Raw genomic sequence first — 20,736 nt, forward strand, 5'->3', positions numbered from 1 at the left:
ACTGGACCCAACCTCCTAAAGGTTCTACGTCCTCCAAGTAGTAACACAAGTGACTTTTGACCACGTGACTAGGCATATGCGCCTTTGGAGAGTGATTAGGACCCAAACCATAACATCAACCCCAAGAAAATGTGGGAGTTATCAAAGACTTTAAAGTAGTTTCTATAACATTACTCCATGATATAAAATAAATACACTTGTATTAAATGAAGAGATAGGAGATACCAGCCAGAGGAAAGTAAAAATCTAAAAAGGACCAAATGGAAACTTTAAGACTGAATGGACAAACAGAAAACAGATACTAAAATGTTAGACATAGAGCCAGTGATGTAAAAAATTAAATATTAATGGCTTATACACCCCTATTAAAAGGCATATATTATCAGAAAAAACTTAAGAAGCAAGATCCAACACTTTGCTTCTAGAGAAATACAATAGGTAAAATATAAAGACAGATAAGATGAAAGTAAATGAGTGGAAAAAGTTACACCTGTAAACTATAACCAAAGGTAAGTTAGAGGCCATATTAATATCAGATGAGATACATTTCAAGAGAAAAAGTATTATCAAAGATAAAAGGTATTTCATTATGATGTCCATTAGAACAACATGCAATCATAAATATTTGCTTTGATTAAGAGAACACCAAAATGTACATTGAAAAAATTGGTGAAGTTTCAGAGGAAACTTCAACATCCTTGGCCACGGTTGACTCCTGTGCTACCTAGACAAAATGTCAGTGTAGACATCAGGATCCTATAGATACTGTCAGTCACCTTGACCTATTCATTTTATGGTGACCAGAAGGAAAAAAGTGAAAGCAGCCTGAGTCCCAATATCCCCTGCAAGACTCTGTCCCCAGTGACTTACATTGCACTGGACCCAACCTCCTAAAGGTTCTACGTCCTCCAAGTAGTAACACAAGTGACTTTTGACCACGTGACTAGGCACGTGGTAATATTTGACCTAATATTTGTAGAGAATTCCACCCAATAAATAGAGAATACACATTTTTTCAAGTGCATAATAATACACGCACCAAGGAAGACCATGGATTGGAATGGTATGTCCTCTGACCACGGTGGATTGTTAGAATTTATATAAATATAAATTATTAGGATACTTAGTAAAATTATATATATTTGGGGATTAATGCACATCCAGGTTATCTATGGGTCAAAGTAGAAATCACATAGGAGTTAGGAACTTTGTAACTACTTATCAGGCACAGTAGTACAGCTGTGTGTTCCCAGCTCCTTGAGGCTTAAGCAGGGTCATTGAGATCCACAGCTGAATGCCACCCTCAGCCAGATAGCAAGACCCTCTTTAAAAAAATTCGAGATTCAGTAAAATAGTTTACACAGAGAAATGTATAAGTTTCGTTAGCTTAAACTTAAGAGAGGTAAAAGATCAAGGACCTAAAGTTTGACTTCAGAAAGCTAGAAATCAAAGACCAAAATAAACCTAAGAGGGGCAGAAGGAAGTAAGTGGTAAGAGGAGAACAAAGTCAATACATAGAAAGTAGACTAACAGTAGAGAAAATTAACAGTGCCTCTTTGATCAGCAACATCGTGCTTAGGCAAGTTACATGGTACACACCTGTGGTCCTGTAGTCCCAGCTATTTGTGAAGTTGAGACAGAGGATCACTTGAGCTCATATGTTCAAGACCAGCCTGGGCAGCATAATGAGAACCCCATCTCAAAAAAAGACAGCGAAAAGAAAACCAATCTCAGGTTGTTTCTTTGACAACCAAGCTTGGTAGACAAATTTAAAAAGAACACTGATAAGTATGATAGCCTTTGCCTGTAATTCCAGCCACCCAGACAGCTGCAGCAGGAGCTCCAAGTTCAGGGCCAGACTGAGCAACTCAGTGAAAACAAAATAGGCTGGGTGATAGAGCCAGTGAAAACAAAATAGCTCAATGATAGAGCATTTGCCTAGCCTGGGCAAGGCCTGAGTTCAATCCCCTGTAATGCCACCACGCCCCCCCCCCAAAAAAAAAAACAAAACACAAATTAGTATCCAGAAGGAGAGGATTATCACTTCTTTTCATGTTTTGTTTTTTTTTGTTTTTTTTTCTGGTACCAGCAGTCAAACTCACTACCTCGCGCTTGCCAGGCAGGCACTGTGCTGCTGAGCTAAATCCCAAGCCCCTATCACTTCAAATTCTATAGTATACATGGATAAGAAGAGAGTATTATTTTTCACAGAATATTATACATACTTTATACCATATCAATGAATTAGAAATCCTTACGTATACATATTCCTTATAATACTAAATACAAAAAGAAAAAAGTACAAAAATACCAGTCAAGAAAAACAATCTAAGCTGGGCATGGTGGTGCACGCCTGTAATCCCAGCACTTGGGAGGCTGATGCAGGAGGATCCTTGGGAGTTCAAGACCAGCCTGGGCTACAGAGTGAACTCAAGGCCAGCCTGAAGTGCATAGCAAGACCCTGTCTCAGAAAGACAAAAAAAAAAGAAAGAAAAGAAAAAAATCTAAATAGCTACATAATTACTGCAGAAATGGAGTTTGCAATTAAAAACCTTCCTATAAAGGAAAACCCCAGACCCAAGGCCTCGCTGATGAATTCTATTCAACATTTATGGAAGAGAAAAATTCCAGTTCTATGTATAAACTCTTTCAGAATATAAAAATTTGAGGCCAAAATTACCCTGAGACAAAGAGAGGGAAGGAGGAGAGGGACTATAAAAAGATTTGACACGCGTTATGTACATGTACCAACTCCCCATGATAAATATAATCATTATGTACTTCAAACATGTACTAATAAACTTTTATAATTACCCTGAACATGCAACCAAAGACGTAAAAAGAAACTATATACAGTTGAGCATGGATATCAAATCCTTAGTGAAATAATGGCAAATCAACTCAAAAGTAAGCCAGGCGTGTAGGTGCATTCCTATAATCCTAGGTCTCTGGAGAGATTGAAGCAAGAGGAGCACAAGTTTGAGCCCACCCAGGCAATTTAGTGAGATTTGGTCTCAATAAATAAATAAACAAACAAATACTGGGGTTGTAGCTCAGTGCTACAATCCTTAGTACCAGAAAAAAAAAAAAAAATCAACTCACACATACACAAAAAAATTATACAAAATGGATGTATCACAACCAAGTGAGACCTCTCAGGAAAACCATTTAATCCCCTACTTTAATAGAATAAAGGTGAAGGGTGTATGATCATGAAAACATGCAGAGGGCAGAAACACTTGACAGTGTCCTTTTATACCAAAAAATCTGGAGCTTGGAACAGAAGGGAGAAGTTCCTCAACCTGAAATTACACATCTGTGAGAATCTTCTGCAGCTAATGTGGCACTTTGTGGTGGAAGAGTGGATGTTGAGAACAAAGGATGTCCCCCAATCCCTTTTACATTTCAGCATTTTCAGGTGACCCTGGCCATTGCAATAAGGAAAGAAAAGAAAGGGCATAAAAACCTGAAAGGAATAAGTAAGCCTTTCTGTACATGCAGGTGACATGGTTTTTTAAATGGAAATGCTGAGAAACATGCAAAGCAACTCTTAGAACTGTAATAAATTTAATAAAACCTTAGGCTGCAAAGTTCATATATAAAAGTCAATTGTACTTTTATATACTAGCAGCAAACAATTAGAAAATGAAGTTTTAAAAATTGTGTTGTGCCAGGCACAGTGGCATAACCATTTAATCCAGGAGATTGAGGCGAGAGGACCAAGAGTTCAAGGCCAGCCTAGGAGGTTCAGCAAGATCCTCTCAAAACAACTGAACAAAAACATTAATAGTGTTAAGAAACGTACAGTATTTAAGAATAAATTTAACACAAAATATGCAAGATTTTAAAGCAGAATATTGTAGGATACTGCCAAGAGAATGAAATAAGAACTGGGTCAGCGTAGACATACACCAAGGCTTTAGGGATCAAAACACTAAATCTTGTCCTATGTGGTAGTCACTCACTTTTTGACAAAGGTGCCTAAGCAGTTCTTTGAGGAAAGGGAAGTGTCTTCAGTAAATGATGCAGCAAAACTGAATATCCATAAAGAAAAATCAATTAAGCTTCTATTTTACAGCATATCCCAGAATTAACTCAAAATGGGTGGAAGATGTAAATGGATCTTTGTAATGTAATCTTTGTAATGTAATATAATCTTTGTAGGCAGGATTTCTTAGACCAATAAAAATGTGGAACATGTCAATAAAGAAAAATACTGATAAATTGAACTTGATTAAACTTTAAACTTCAGCTATTCAAAAAACATCATTAAGAAAACCAAAAAGCCATCAACTTGAAGGAGCTATCATATACAAAGTTCTAATAAGCAATTGCCACACCTTATATTTCCTTGGAAGAATATTTTCATTCTGTAAATCATCAGAGTCCTTATAGAGATTCACTCTGGCCAGCTGTGATTCTGGGTGCTAGAACAAATAAAATCCTCACCCTCCAAATTAACATCCAGTGGATTGAGGAGGATTAGTAGGTATCTATCAAGGAGTGCTAATGTTTTTGAAGAAAAAGTAGGGTTAGAAAGAATGAGAAGTAGGGAGCTAGTTGGAGAAGAGACTAGAAAAACACCTACACAAGGTGAACAAGCCAGCAACGCGGACCAGGTGGTGTAGAAATATACTTGGGCAGCAGGATAGCACATCACACTCACCCACAGCTCACTCTGCTTATACAGCGTAGGCCACACTGTGATGAGTGCCATTATACAACAACATTTCTCTGAGCTTTGGAGCCCAGGCCATTTTCTGTTGCATTCATGCTCATTATTAGCACATAACAGTGTGCTTGGGAATGAATGTGATGGTACATGCCTTGGTGGCTAAGGCAGAAGGGTCACCAAAAGTTCAAGGCCAGCCTGAACTCTGGTGAGACTGTCTGAAAAACAAAATGCACTTCACCAAAATTAGTATTTAAAATTACTTTCTAAGTAGGTGAATATAGTTTTACAACTGCATCTCTTCACAACGTACGTATAAATTGCTTATATTTAGCATTTCTACATGCTATATACTAAAAATAGATATTTTATGTCATTCGTACAAATAAAACTGTGGTGCTATCCTGTATTACAGGAAATTGAGGCCTAGAGAGAGCACCTTTCACCCAAGGCCACAGAGCTAGTCCATGAGGGAACTAAGGTTGGAGCTCAGTCAGTTTTACTCCAGAACTCACAGCTTCCACCACTAGGCAGCACTGCCTTTCCCCCAGCTGCTGGCGATGAAACTGAAGGCCGTCCATGATTGCCAGCCAAGTGCTCTACCACTGAGCTACACCCCTGCCCAGAATATTTACTAAAGAATTATTTTCAAAGTTGCCATTTCTTTTGCAAATCAAAATCTTATATTTCCATTTAAAATATATTTTTATATTTATATAGTATATCAGATATTCCATAAGTGGTATCTTTGTATTTGCAGTAACCTGTGTTAACTTTTCATTTCTTCCAAGATTTTAATATGCTGCAGTTGATACAAAATCTTTGTACATTGTAATTGTCTAATTTTTCCTAGATTGAAGGATTCTCAATAAACAAACTAGGGAACTTCAACCTTAAAGATGTTGAGGAAGATTTTGTGATCTGGGAATATACTGAGAATGCTGGCGACACAAACACAGCCAAAGAGGTGGCACCAAAAGAAATGCCGGTCAGAAGGGGACAGGTCTGTTATCTCTTCTTACTGGTTTTACCATTGATATTTTTTCAGTTAAGTAGGGAGCTTATGAGTTAACTAGTCTTCCTGTCTTCTTTCCTTAACTATCTTAGTGATTTGGTGGCTATTTTGTTTCTTAGTCTGTTCAGTCACTTAAATAAATCAATAGTGAAAAAGTAAAAAATTTAGGTCATGAAGTCCATTTACTTGTATGGTTTCTTCTGTGTACAGAAACCTTGGAAGGCTACTGAGAGTTTAGAAGCAAATCCCTATCCTCTAAAGAGCTCAGATCTTAGATGGTGTTATGAAGTTTAAATGTATGGAGAGATAACTTCAAATTACTAAAATAATAGTGAAAAAATACATGATTTCATGTACTATTGAGGGTACACAGGGGAATTTATACATAAAGAATTGCCAGTAAAGTTTCAAACAAAAATCTGTGCAATATGATTATACTAATGATTGTAATAGAGTTCTGTCCCCTAATGGTGAAAGGTCCCTAACCCTTTAAGCTTTCCATAACCCTTTGGAGGGTTTAGATAACATGACAGTAATGTCCACAAAATACTTCTGAGACAAGGATTCCAGTACCAGCTCTTTAATAAAATGTCTTGTCACATCTCCCTTCCACTCCTCATGCCTCAAGTGAGGTAGTGGTGATTGTGGATTCTCCGGTTATACTTCCTAGAATTCTTATATGGTGGAAGAGGACAGAGAATGGGCCACTCTACCCCCTGCTGCCAGCATCAGAGCACCACTTTTATCTCTTTTCTGTTAGGGATTCCAGTTGTAAATAAGAGCACAAGCTGTGAAGCCAGAATATGTGAACTCATGTCCCAGCTCTCCCACTTCCTAGCTGTGAATCTTTGTGCAGGTTACTCAGTCTTCCCACACTGGTTTCCTCCTTAGAAATGGGGATACTATTAGTACCCTCTCATAGGGTCACTGATTTCTAGAATGCTTAACTCAGTGCCAAGCATGTGGTAAGCACTCAGTAAATAGGAGCTACTATTCTGATTTTATTTGAAAAAGAAATGTCCTCTGCTTTTCAAAAAACAGTTCAAGTACCAGTAGTGTAGATATTTTGAAGGTCCTTTAAGTTCCATGTTACAGTATTTTCAAATGATTTTGTGAGATGCTTAAAAAAGTCCTTTGTGAAGCCGAAAAAACCCGTGGATAAAGAGGTAAAATTGAGAAGATGTTGGGTTTCTGGGGGTTTCTTTTTATCCTCAGCTGTATTGTTTAGGACCTAGGCAGCCTCCATTTTTAATCAGTTCTGCCTGGTAAGTCCACCAGGTGAGCACCTTTGTGGTTGAGATTTACTGATTAATAAACTACCATACTATTTATTTTGAAACATCATACAAGTAGTGATCAGAGACAAATGTGTATACAGTAGGACGGAAGAGTTTTTCATTGTGAATGATAAGAATAATGTGAAGAAAAAGCTGTTACTGTAAGTCCACCTAATGCTCTAATGTTACATTTTTATGCTATAGGAGAGATTAATTATACTGCCACTTCTGAATTAAGTGAGCACTAGACATTGTGGAAGTTGCACATGGCTATGACCAAGGGACTTGTTCTTCCCCTGACGAGCAGTGCGACCTGTGACAAGTCACATGTGGGAGTCGTGCTAGATTGCCGCTTTAGAGCATCTCACAGTGTGACAGCACGTTTCAGTGTTATATGGATTTCTTGTACTTAAAAAGATTGTATGTAAGTGAACGAGTGCAGAGAGCAGCTGAGTCTGCCAGATGCTTTCCCTTGCTTCTGATTTAACCCACAAAACTGTCCTGTGTTATAGGTGGTACCATCCCTACTCTGCAGATAATGGTAGCGACCACTTTTTGAACACTGTGTGCCAGGCACTGTGCTAAGCACTTTACAGACACTATCTCACTCAGTCCTCCCAACAGCCCTATGAGGTGGGTACTATTATCCCCATTTTTCAGATGAGGAAACAAGTCTTAGACAAGTGAGAGACCATGACCAGGATTCTACATAGCTAGCACTTGGCAGAATTTGCATTTCAGGGGCTGGGGATTTAGCTCAGCGGCAAAAGCGCCTGCCTGGCAAGCGCAAGGTCGTGAGTTCGGTTCCCGCTACCAGAGAAAAAACAAACAAAAAAAAAAACAGAATTTGCATTTCAAACTAAGCTTGTCCTGATTCCAAAGCCAGTGCTTTGAGCCGCTGTTTTATACTGCTAGTCTGAGAATGGACAAGCTGAGTTGCTGAGCAGTTAAAGAGATGTGAAAGGCAGAATCACTATTTGGACCTTTCTTCCCTAAATCCTATGAATATTGCAATATTATATACCAAGTGTGCTGCTCAAACTTGTCAGAAGTCTGTGACTGTAAAACTAATATTGGTTTCTGATGTCAAGAGTTATTTGACTTTAAAATTAATTCCCACCAGCAGGTTTAGTGTGTTTATGTGTCATATCTGGCCAATGAGAGGAGTGTTCTTCCTTTTTTCTGTCCTTTAGCCATTGTCTATTTTGGTGTGTCCATACCTGTAAAGGTTCCTCCCACAGCAGTGACAGGAAGGCCTGTGCTGAGAATATTAACAAACTGTGTGAGGGCCTCCACCTGTTAGAAAGAGATCAGAATTAGATGGGCTGCTTGGGAAAATAAACAGGCTCTGTCTCTTCCTATGATAATTGCTAGAATGTAACATACTCTGACTCCAGGGATGCAGTGAAGTGATGGCTGTTTACCACAAGTGAAATAGAGCCTTTAATTTGATTTATTAAGGTGGCTTGTCAAATTCATATCTTTGCTAAGATTTTTTAGATTTTTTAATTTGATGCTTGAATGATCTCTGGTTTTTCAGATTGAGCTGATATATGAAATAATCTGTATGTTTCTCTGTGCTGTTAATAGGTATCATTAATGTTTGACATAAAACACCAGCCTTCAGTACCAGTTGGGCAGCTCTGGGTGGAGTTGCTGCGATTCTATGCTTTAGAGTTTAATCTGGCTGATTTAGTGATAAGTATCCGTGTCAAAGAATCCATATCTCGGGAATCAAAGGATTGGCCCAAAAAACGCATTGCCATTGAAGGTATCGCAAAATGTTTGATTCCTTTTTTTTTTAAAGGTCCCAGTCTAACAGCATGCTTTTTATTTTCAGTCTCTTTTCAACTCCTCCTTGTAAGGTAGGCCTGATCTCAAAGGTGAAATAAATATAATCTTGCATTTGTTACAGTGGGTCCTTCCAAGGGGCCAGAGGGTTCATGCTGGGTTTTTTAAGTACCTCCAGAAGGTACCTTAATTCTTAAGCAACTGAATAGTGGCTAGCTGGGTCCCTACTTTAAATTGCTTCACAACTTGCATTATTCCCAGTGGCGTGTGACTTCCCCTTTCCTCTTTACTATTTTCATTTCTGGATTTCTAAATAGAGTCCCTTTATGGATTGTCTTGACATTTAGTTCTATAGAGTGAGGAAAACGTTTTTTTCTCATGAAAACTGATAGTTGTAGTTGGATAACACTCTAGTAGAGGGAATAAACTGCAGTAACTTATTAAAAAGAAATAATATGCAATAACTTATTAAAAAGACTTTTTTAGTGAAGGCTCACTGAACTGAAAGCAGTGTATCAAAGACCCACTGCTGTGCCCTGTACATGTTATTTAAATAGATTAGCTCTTCTCAGTTTTGCGAAGTCAGGAGGTTGAAGCCCCTCTAGAAATCTTAATTCTCCTCCTTGAAATAATTTAAAGAATCTCCTTAATGGAATTCTCTTATTTTTGCTTGATTTTTTTTTTCAAGCTTTATGTTGCATAAGAAGGTTTTTTGCATTTTGCATAAATTCTTTGTGGAGTCATGGGGATCTCACATTTTTAAACCCTCCCCTGCAGTTTCTCTGGCTCAGCTCTTCTGGCCAATTGCCTAACCCGCTGGAGTTCTAGGGGAGGAGAAAAGATTGAGAGAAGTGGTGTCTCCTCCTGGTGCCTCCCTCTCGCCCCAGAAATTCAGTCCAGCCAATTCAGTGATGGGGCTTTCCAGGGCAGAAGAGTGGAGGTAAGCTCGACAAACCGCAGTGCTGGCTGAGGGCAAGCAGAGCCCTCAGCCGCAAAGCCTGCTGGGAAGACTTTGCTGTGGGCACGAAAGACACACTGATGACATCTGTCCTGCCTCCCCAGTCACAGAGCAAAATAGGGAAGGGGTACTGGTTCTGAACAGGATGGGTTTGCTTCAGAGAGCTGATATTTCAGAAAACATCATGTTTTGTTCTTTAACTGTATCTTCTCACTCCCGAGTCTGATTTTTTTAAAGCATGTGATAAATTTTACTGTTACTTATTTGCTATCTGTTTTTATCTGCAACAGGCTAATTTTTAAAACATTAAATAAAAACACATAAAGTTGTTTTCTTTTTCATTGCAGATCCCTACTCTGTTAAGAGAAATGTGGCAAGGACCCTAAATAATCAACCTGTGTTTGAATATATACTTCATTGTTTAAGGACAACATATAAATATTTCGCTCTTCCACATAAAGTTGGAAAATCCAGTCTTCCAAAGCCTCTGAGCCTAGTTTCATGTATTTCAGAACATTGTAAAGAAGTAGTAAATGATGATCCAGGTATACAAACAAAAGATGATAAGCTTAAAAACTCAGTTTTGGCCCAGAGTTCTGGTGCTACTACCACTTCAACTACGAATACCCAAAAGGCACAGGCACTGTCTCTTAAAGAGGTGACAAAAAGCTTTGGAAGTCCACCAACAGAAGAAATGGGAAATGAACACATCAGCATCCATCTGGAAGACACAAGCTGTGTCCAGGAACAAGTAGAAAGAGGAAGTAAAACTGAGAAAGAGAAAATTGGAAGGCAGGGCAAGTGTGGCGAGCTTGTAGCCTGTGGCAGTACACATAATTATGAGACAGGTGGTGCTCTAGAATTAGATGGCCTCCAAAATCCCATGGCTAAAAAGTGTGATGGATTTGCTACTTTAGATGACAAGACCAATGTTGAAGAAAGTATAGACTGTACCAGCGCACTAGAAGACTCTGTGAACCACATTTCCCCTTTAATCCAGGGACCGACATCAGAAATCATTCAGTTTGATGAAGAGGAGGAGGAGAAGGAACCCGGACTCACTATTAACGAAAGGAAAGTCGAGGATGACATTGCTAATGAAGATGAGTTAGACAATACCTACACTGGATCAGGGGATGAGGACACCCTGTCTGATGAGGAGGTTGGATTAGTTGACCCTACCAAGTATGAGGACTTGAAAGAGTGTGGAAAATATGCAGATGGAGCTCTGCTTACGGAACTTAATAAAATAAATCTTAAAGAAGAAAATGTACAGGAGGAAAACTCACCTGTGGATCAGTCTGATTTCATCTATGAATTTAGTAAATTTATCTTCACCAAAGGCAAGGTAATCAATGCCACTGTTAGATAACTAGGAGACTAAATCGCTTGAATGCATATAATTTCAATTTTGATACCAGAACAAGACTCCCTTTGGGTTTTAGCTAACAAGTTTGTCTTTTATCCTAATACTACCACTTGATGTACTTCCTTTCTTAGGATTTTTGGGACTCTACAAAGAAGAAAGGGAACTACTCTTTCCTCCTGAGGGTATCATAAGGGTAGTCCCGAATCTCAGAGCATGTAGATTGGCTGTATATTATAATGCATTCCTTTACTGTGTACTTTAATGACAACAACAAAGAAAGATTCTAGACCTCCTTTATTTGGCACATAAAGCTTTATCATATGTCTTGTTTCACTTTCCTGTGTTCTTGCAGTCTCCCACAGTAGTGTGCAACTTATGTAAACGAGAAGGACACCTGAAGAAGGACTGTCCTGAAGACTTCAAAAGAATCCAGCTGGAACCTTTGCCACCACTAACACCGAAGTTTTCCTATATCTTAGATCAAGTTTGCATCCAGTGTTACAGTAAGTTACTCGCATTTCTTTTGATCTATCAGAGTGGTAGATTGACATTTACTCACTCTAAGCAGTGTGCACTCTCCATTGGGTCAGTAGTGCTTTGTGTCCTGCCTGTCTCATTTGGAATACACAGTAAGTACTCAAGAAAGGCAGGGAGCAAAGAGGGGCTTGCTTTCCCTGCAGTGCAGGGCCTACAACCCCAGCCTTGTGCCTGGTAAGCAGCTGCTCTACCACTACCCCTTCTAGTCCCTGCTTTAGGTCTTCAGATTATAGAGTTCTCTGCCAGCATTTCCCAACTGTATTCCTGGAAATGTTTTTATAGGTGGACTTAATAGTAGTTCATGAGCAGAAGTACTCCCTGGACAAGTGGGGAGTAGTTCTACCCTCTGCCATCTCCCTTGTAGATTTCTTTTCTTTTTCTTTTCTTTCTGTTTTTGTTGTTGTTGTTGTTGTTTTGTTTTGTTTGTTTTGTTTTGTTTGGTACTGAGAATCAAACTCAGAACCTTGTGCTTACCAAGCAGGTGCTGTGCCACAGAGCTATATCCTCCACTGGTAATTAGCATAGTAAAGGCTTCCGAGCAAGTTACCATATTTACCATATTTAGCAAGTTACCACCTTTACCGTATTTAACTCTTTAGTGTAATAGTTCCAAAATTTGAACACAGAATACTTTTTTATTAACACTAATAGCCCACATGACAGTCTTTAAGAAACACCAGCTGGGCGTAAGAGAAACTTTAAGTTCTGCAGAGAGAACACCTAAAAGACATTCCACTGCTTTGAGTGTAGCAACCTGATGCTTCATGTTGCTGCCTCATGAAGTGTCTGTCTGTGCCCTAGATGAGTGTTCTTAATCAGCTCTTTGGGTTTTGTTTTTTTTTTTAGGGGGGGGTTCTTTTTTGAGATTGGTTCATTGTGTTGCCCAGGTTTGTCCTGAACTCATAGATTCAAATGATCTTCCTTCCTCAGCCTCCCAAGTAGCTGAGACTAGAGGTCTGTGTCACTACCACCCTGTTGTCAGTGACTCTTTATAAATGAACCTTGTAGTAGTTAGGAACTGTAAAAGAAAAGTAGGTTCTGTTGAGTTTAAGAAAAAAAGAGAAACATATGGACATGCTCACACACTTCTGTATTTGCTTCCTGGGAGTCTCTGGAAACTCAGATGCAGAGCTTCCGTCCAAATTAGTTTGCATTTCAAGAATAGCTTTTTGGTGACAGAATTTTGTGTTGGGGATGGGGGGCACGGAGCCAGTCATGGTGACACACAGCTGTAATTCTAGTGCTCAGGAGGCTGAAGCAGAAGGATCCCAATTTTTTGAGGCCAGCCTGGGCTACATAAGGAGTTAAAGGCCACTTGTACTATATAGCAAGACCCTGACTCAAGAAAACAAAAAAGGCAAGCAAGCAGAAAGGACTGTTTATTTTACATTGCTAATGCTGTCTACTGAAAAGGTACAAAATGTAGGGTTTTTTTTTTTTTTTAACCTTGCAGGTTTTATTTTCTAAAAAGTATTTTTTAGTGTTTTCAAAGAATGTTGTCTTTTTTTCCTCTATGTGTCTGTGTTAAACAGAGGATTTTTCTCCAAATACTTTAGAAGAGCAGGCTCGTGAACATATTCGACAAAACCTAGAGAGTTTCATAAGACAAGACTTTCCAGGTAAGTAATTTTTTTAGGTATCTATAGGAAACAGAAGATGATGTGACCCTCCTTTCAAATAAGGGCCTATTTCAGAATATGTTAATTTTGAGAATGAGATGACCTTGTAGTGACTGTGGGGTCAGCGTCTCGGGTGCTCTATAATATAGAGTAGATGGGCTTTCATCCAGTGCCAAATCAGTTTACTAAAAGAAAAGATATTAGTAATGTGGAGTTTATCCTGGTAGGGGCCACAAATGAATTTCATTTACTATTATGGTTAAAGTTCATATCTTTAAAAAGAACATTCATTTAGAAAATAATAAACTTACATTATTAAAAATGCTGAAATTATCTCTATTCTTTTGGAGCCACTGAGTTCCACAAAGCCAAACCTTGCATTTGAGAATGAAGTGGTACCTGCTCGTCTTTTGTGACAAGTATAGCTTGTGTCTGTAAGTGAAAGTAACTTTGAAAGGAAAATGTTTTAGAATAAATGACTATAAGAAAACAGTTATGAGCTAGGGTAGTTATTAACTGGGTGTTTTTGATTCATGAGAGGGCCATTTTGATCAAAAATTAAATATATTCAGGTAATTAGTTATTACTTTGCATATATTCCTAACAGGAACTAAATTGAGCTTGTTTGGCTCCTCCAAAAATGGATTTGGGTTCAAACAGAGTGACCTTGACATCTGTATGACAATTAATGGACATGAAACCGCTGAGGTACAGTAACCACGTAAAACCTGCCTTTGCTATGGCAATGGGACTTAACCACTCTTGATGGAGAGCGCAGCTTGGTCTCTTCCAAATCTATCAGGGCAAACTGTGGTGTATGTCACGTGCCATACCCCTTAGGCAAATACCCTGAGAAGCCTAAAAGTGAATGTGAAGAATAGCAGCCTTGTACTTTTAGTTCACAGTATGAATGGATTGGAAATAACACCGAGGAGTTCCACAAAGTCAAACCTTCTGTCCTGCGCCACTGGGCTGGCCACTAGATGGACTGGGTGTGCACAGCCACACAAAGTTATCTGTAATTTCTTCTGACGAGGCAGGCATGTGGTACATGATAAGAATGCTAACTGTACAGTCCAGAGACATGAATTTGAGACAAGCTTGCTTCGTCAGTACATAAACATGGGGTCTTTGGTACAAATCTATAAAATAAAAACAAAATAATTTCTGTTCTTCTCGCTTCAGGGATTGTTGTGCACAGTCGTGTGGGTCAGGAGTCAGCACACTGGCGTAATGAAGCTGTGTAGCCACTCATTTATAGAATATTTGCTCTGTTAGTGTGTGCTAAGTTCAGCTCACAGCCAGTTTTTGTGAATAGTTTTATTAGAACAGAGCCACACCGATTCGTTTGTATTTCTCCTGTGGCTCAAGCTGTGACTGCAGAATTTAATAGCTGTGACAGAGACCACATGACCCACAAAACAAGTTTGCCATCTCTGGGTGTGCTGAAAGCCCTTATAAAAACTACATAAAGGTAAAATCTGAGAAGTGCTGAAACCTTGTTATTTATTTGTGGTACCGAAGTTTGAACCCACAGGCCTGGTGCCTGTGAGGCAAGCACTTTGCCACTGAGCTCCATCTCCAGCACCTAGGCTACCTCAGACTGGTGATCCTGCAACCCAGCCTCCCGAGGAGCGAGATGACACGCTAATTCCACTGGGCCCAGTGGGGTTTGTTTGGTTTTTTAAAAAAAAAAAAAAAAAAAAAAAAAACATGGCTTATAAACTAATTTTGAGGGCATTTCTAAAGTAAAATTCTAAGTATGTTTTGGGATGTTATGTAGGCATCGAATGAGCTTACATTGATAGGGGCAGAAAAAGTGTTTTAAGTGTGATTTATTTGTTACTTGAAATACTTTTGCTTGTTATGTGACTTTAACTTGATACATTATAACTTTGGCTAATCCTGTGGAGAAAGAATGTGTGTTTCATCACTCTCCACAGCAAGTCATCAATTCTTGAACTGTAAAGAAGGTCTGCCCAGAATGAGTAAGACGGGACATCAGTGCCTCCTATTACACATTCTGGTCATATGATGCTTCTGAGTGAGAGTGTTGCACAAACAGAGTGCAGGTCCTCACCTGTGGGACAGAGGCTTTTGAGGAGCTCAGGGCCCCTGGGCTTCCTGATGGATTTTAGCCTTTGCTGCACCTCCAGAAGCAATTAGGATGTAGGATATTTAGCAGTTTTTGTGTCTTCAGGTAACATCCTATGCATACTGACACTTGGTTGAAATTAATTTCATTATTTCTGAAGATAATGGAAACTGTGAACAGCCTATATTCCAGTTTTAATTCAGTCATTTGTACCATCTTTCTTGCAGGGGATAGACTGTGTAAGAACTATTGAAGAATTGGCAAGAGTCCTTAGAAAACATTCAGGTAACTCTGGAAATTTTTTATAAAAATACTTCCATTTTTTGCACACCTGTAATCTCAGCACTCAGAAGGCTGAGTCAGGAGGATCGCCACAGTTTGAGGCCTGCCTAGGCTACATAGTGAGTTCAAGGCCAGCCTGAACTACAATAAGACCCTGTCTCAAAAAAAACTCCTATCTTTTTCATTAGTATTTTGCGTATTTCCACTTACTAATGCTAATGAAGCTGTATAGTCATTCATTTGTAGGATGTTTGCTATATTAATGTCATTAAAATGTCTTTCACGACTGTCTAGGAAAGACATAGGATTTGTGATATTTGTGTGCATAATGTTCCCTGGCTGTTTTATTTCTGGACAAAGTACGTCAGACAAAAAGTTTTGGAATCATTTGCTGTTGATGCTGTGTAAGGCAAAGCATGGGAGTTGCTAAAAGCTGTGTGTAGTGAGATGAGGAGAAGCCCTAGTGTGGGGACTGGGTCTGCAGCTCTTCTGCTGAACCCACTGTATCCCCTCCGAGCAAGACCTGGGCTTCGTGTGGGCTCTTGTACCTGTAAACGAGGAGAGCTGAGCAGTGGTTCATCAAGTATTTACAGCTGCGAGGTCCATGGGTCCTGCACATCACGCACAGGGTCACTAACATATTCTAAAACAGCACTGGCACTTTCCTCTGCTATCGGGGCAGCTGTGGGGCTTTTCACATGGAAAAGCATCTTTTAAAAATGTGCTTTGACAAGTACTATGCTCTGAGTCGGAATTAAAAGTAAACAAGATATAGTCCCTGTCCTCGTGGAGCTTAAAATCTGTGGTCTATCTGTGAAAAGCTGTCTTACATTTCAGTCTAGGGTCGACTTGGATTTACATTGTCGGCATGGACACTCACAGACATACACCTTGAGTGCTTCCCCCCATTTTTATTTCTAGGAGTTTAAATAAATTGACTACCACATTATTTAAATACCTGAAAAAATGTTACTTTTGGTGTATGCTGAGTGAAAAGTAACCATTTTGTCTATTTTTTTATTGTACATTGATAAAATTTTCTTTAGTCATTGAAAAGGCATTTTCCTCAGAATTCCACCTTTAAAGATTATTTTTTGTTTGTTTTCGTTTCAAAGGTTATGCAAAGAAATTTAAGTACTTTATTACCACAAGGATTTTTTTAGTCATGAGCTAAATTTCAACTTTTTATTGATCACGGCTTGCTCTCAGTTTCTTTCTGGCCATTTAAGATCATGGAGCAGACATCATATTCCTGTCCCCTAGGTACTTCAGTGTGTCTTTCCTCAAGATAAAGCATGGTGAAAGACAAACTGTTTTGAGAGTAGGAATGACTTGCACACATAAATAGTCATAGAATGCCAATTACATGCACAGCAATTTATGAACAGCTAGAGGACTATATCTAAAACATTTATTGAGTGTGTACTGTGTGCTCAGCATTGGGCACTTAAAAATAGTGAAAAAGTAAAATATTACGTCTTTTCTTGGACAGCTTTTTTTTTTTTGGACAGCTTTTGGATCATAAGGAGTAAGATAATCTCACAAACTGGATAAAATGTAAAGTAGTGTTCACCTGTCACCAAATGAGTGACAGAGGCTCAAATAAGCACTAAATAACTTCTGAGGAGAGAGAGCACGGGAAAGAGTTGCGTGGGGATAGTCACGAAAGAGGTGGGGATATTGTGATCTCAGATGATACAGTTTTTCCAGGATGGAAAGAGAAGTCATTCCTAAGCATGCATAGATTTGAACATGGAGATTATGGTAGTATATTTTAAAGGATGGTGAGAAGATTGGTACCTTTGGAGAGAGATTTCAAGTGGGAAATACGAGATAAGGTGAAATGTAGATATTTGGAGCCCACTAAAATTTCAGTTGAAGCAAAACATAAGCTTTTTGGGCAAGGGGTATAGTCTGTGCTAGGGAAGGAGCAATACAGGTATCAGGGCAGAGTGGCTCAGAATGCTAGTAAAAAGATGAGTGGTTCCAGAGGGATTTTTTTTTTCTTGATTTGGTACCTATAGGTAGGAAATATGGGTTGAGGTTGATATCTGAGTATCTGAGGAATGGGAATGTTTGCAGGAAATACCTGCAAACAGTTGAAAGTGTATGGAAGTGTTTGATTTGCTGTGCCAGTATAATCTCTTAAGAGTTAACAGCCTAACAAGCAGTTAGAAGTAAGAAGTTGTCAGGATTGAAGATGAAATAAGAGTTTTCATATCAAGAGCGTGAGAGACACTGACACTGATATGAAAAATAAAACAGAATGCCAAAGGATCTTTGGAAAGGTTAAGGACTAAACCTTAATTTCACTGGGTAGAAAGTAAGAATATGGATTAAAAAGGGAATCTTTGGGATGATAAAATAGAACCAGGATGATTTGCCACGCGTAAGCCCTAGGGGGCAGGCTCGTCAGTACTGTGTAATAGTAAAAGTGTTAAGTCCCTAAACAGGAAGGAGATGGAAAAGGGGCTCATCCGATTTAGAGGCAGTAAGCAAAGTAGTTGCTTAAGGTTCTGGAATCAGATTCTGTGGGGTTTTTGGTTTGTTTGTTTTTTCCAGTGCTGGGAATCGAACTCACGACCTTGTGCTTGCCAGGCAGGCACTGTGCTGCTGAGCTAAATCCCCAGCCCCTCTGTGACATTTTTGTTTTCAATGCTACAGATTATACTCAAAGCATAAACTACCACTGAGCTGCATCGCAGCCCCAGCTTTGTGGTTTTGATCCTGACCTCCACTTGCTGCTGTTGTGATCCCAGGATATCACTCAGCCTCATTGTAAGCACCCTGTTCTCATCTGTATAGAACCCAACACATTCAAAGAGTCATTAGGTGGAGCTTCTGTACCCCTCTTCTCCATAGTGTGAGTTAGAGTTCCTCTGTCCCACACAGGCCTGTTTTCCCGGAAATAACTTCTGTCATCTTTGTACTTGTTTCCCAATTTCTGTGATGTGATCACAATATACTGTATTTCCCTGAAAATAAGACTGGTCATACATTAATTTGACTCCAAAAGGTACAGTAGGGCTTATTTTCAGGGGATGTCTTATTTTCTCATATACAATAATCTATACTTATTTAAAAACAGTCATGATATCTTCTTGAGCATCATCATAACCCTCCAACCAATGAATTCCAGCCTGAATTTCTTGTGACTCCATTTCCTGTAGAACCACTGGCCCCAGTCTCTCGTGCCCAGCAGTAGCACTCTGGTTAAGTGAGCACTTCTTGTCCATGTAGCCTGCTTGTAGTGGATTGGAAGCACGGCTGTCAGTGACTTTTCCCCATGACTTGTTCACTGACATCAGGACCTTTTGCAGGCTAGGCCTCAGGGAGTGTCCGTTAAATCAGTTGAAGATGTTCAAGATAGAAGTGGCAACAAAAATGATGACAGTTAAGAATGGTAGTCCACACAAAAACAACAAAAAACTGGAGGCACCAAAATTCGGAAAATGTTATTTCACATTGTGTCTATACTCAGATTAGTCACTTGGCAGTAAGTCTCGAGTTTGTTCACATATACATTTGTATCTGGTCTGAAGGCTTGTTTTGTGGGTGGAGTGCTTATGTTAACGAGCATTCTGAAAAATCACACTAGGGCTTATTGTCTGTTTAGGTTGTTTTGGAGGAAGTGTGGTATCTGCTTTCTAGACATCACACTTAACTCTCCCAGAAGAAACTCAAGCTCTGACCTCTCAAATGAACTCCTCTTTCTCTTTACTGTCTCCCTGCTGCTGCAAGCACCACCACTGTCTGCCCTTCCTTCTGAATCCTCTTTCTTGAAAATAGACATTGGCATCCTTGGAATCAACAAAATGGGTGACATGCTCATTAGCCTGACTTAGATTTGATTCAGTGAATTATAGAGGCTGTCTGATCGCGTTTTGAGTTCCAGCTCCACGGTGTACCAGATTCATTGATTAGTGAGTTTCTGGGCATGTGTGTTTCCTCCTCTGTAAGGTCAGGGTGGTACTTACCTAGGAGGTAACATTTGTAAAGGTCTCTTCCTGCATTTGATGATCAGGAAATGTAGCCCTTAGTGCTTCTGCTGCCTCTTTCGCTGCTCCCGTACACTCGTAGATGTGCTCCCATAATTCTTGCTTCAGCTCTTCATTCCCATGCCATTGTGTTTCTTCAGGCCCAGATGTCTTTCGTAAGTGGTCAACCTGCCTTTGCCACAGTACTCCCAGTGTGTCCATAGCCAGGGGCACTGTTGAATTAAATGTGTCAGTGACCTCCTGACCTCCGGCCAGTTCACTGGCTTCTCGATGTCTCTCTAAGGATAATTCTTAACAGAACGTAAGGGGGTCTCTGGGTGTACCCACTTTCTTCCCCATCTGTTATTACTCATATCCCTTTCCCCAAGTCTTCTCCAGCCTGCATAGTTCCATGGACATTCCCCAAGCATGGCGTTGTTTCAGACATGTACCCTTTCCGTGTGCAGTTTCCTTTACCCAGTATATCTCCACAGCTCTGCTCTGTTTGAAAGCCTAGCTCAGGCAAGTCCCTTCTCTCTCATTGAAGCTGAGTCCTTTGTTTTATTTTTAAAACTTCTAGCTCAATAGTAAATAACTTCTCATGTGTGAATTCATGTTACTGCCCCATAGGCTCCTCTCCAAATGAGGCGTGGTCTTAAGGAGACAATAAGTAAATGTTGTGTGGTCCAGAGTTTGTAGCAGTTTCTTTTTTTTTGATGTTTGTCAGACTAGCAACCCTGTGTACACGCTGCAAGCACACGTGCACTCAGGACCCAGTAAGTTCCTGGAAGGTAGTGACTCCTTTTCATTCCTTGTGACTCAAATATGCATGTCAACTTGGTATGAAAAGTCTTCCCAGATGCTTGTTAATAGTAGAATTCTCTCACCAGTCCTAGAGAATGCAGGGTTAGGTTTACATCATTTTTACATGGATACTTTAGCATAAAAACTGTATTTAGGGGGCTGGGGATTTAGCTCAGCGGCAAAAGCGCCTGCCTGGCAAGCGCAAGGTCGTGAGTTCGGTTCCCGGTACCGGAGAAAAACCAAAAATAACAAAACAAACAAACAAACAAAAAAGGAAGTATTTAGGAAAAACAATTTAGTTTCATATTCCATTACATTTCATAGTATCTAAAAACCATAT

The 20,736-nt window shown here is 39.5% G+C and overlaps 1 protein-coding gene across 5 annotated transcripts in view; it reads left to right on the forward strand.

The window, feature by feature from the left end:
• The window catches only part of Zcchc6 (zinc finger, CCHC domain containing 6), a 62,169-nt gene that overhangs the window by 18,569 nt on the left and 22,864 nt on the right, over positions 1-20,736 (forward strand). For all 5 annotated transcript variants that reach the window (XM_005387913.2, XM_005387915.2, XM_005387914.2 and 2 more), the window contains exons 11-17: positions 5,526-5,675; positions 8,555-8,735; positions 10,061-11,061; positions 11,435-11,585; positions 13,152-13,238; positions 13,846-13,946; positions 15,561-15,618. In XM_005387913.2, the coding sequence (XP_005387970.1) occupies positions 5,526-5,675; positions 8,555-8,735; positions 10,061-11,061; positions 11,435-11,585; positions 13,152-13,238; positions 13,846-13,946; positions 15,561-15,618 (1,729 nt within the window). The remainder of the gene's footprint in view (positions 1-5,525; positions 5,676-8,554; positions 8,736-10,060; positions 11,062-11,434; positions 11,586-13,151; positions 13,239-13,845; positions 13,947-15,560; positions 15,619-20,736) is intronic.

This window comes from Chinchilla lanigera, unplaced genomic scaffold, assembly GCF_000276665.1.
Source record: "Chinchilla lanigera isolate Chin_1 unplaced genomic scaffold, ChiLan1.0 scaffold00031, whole genome shotgun sequence".
Classification (NCBI taxonomy): Eukaryota; Metazoa; Chordata; class Mammalia; order Rodentia; family Chinchillidae; genus Chinchilla; species Chinchilla lanigera.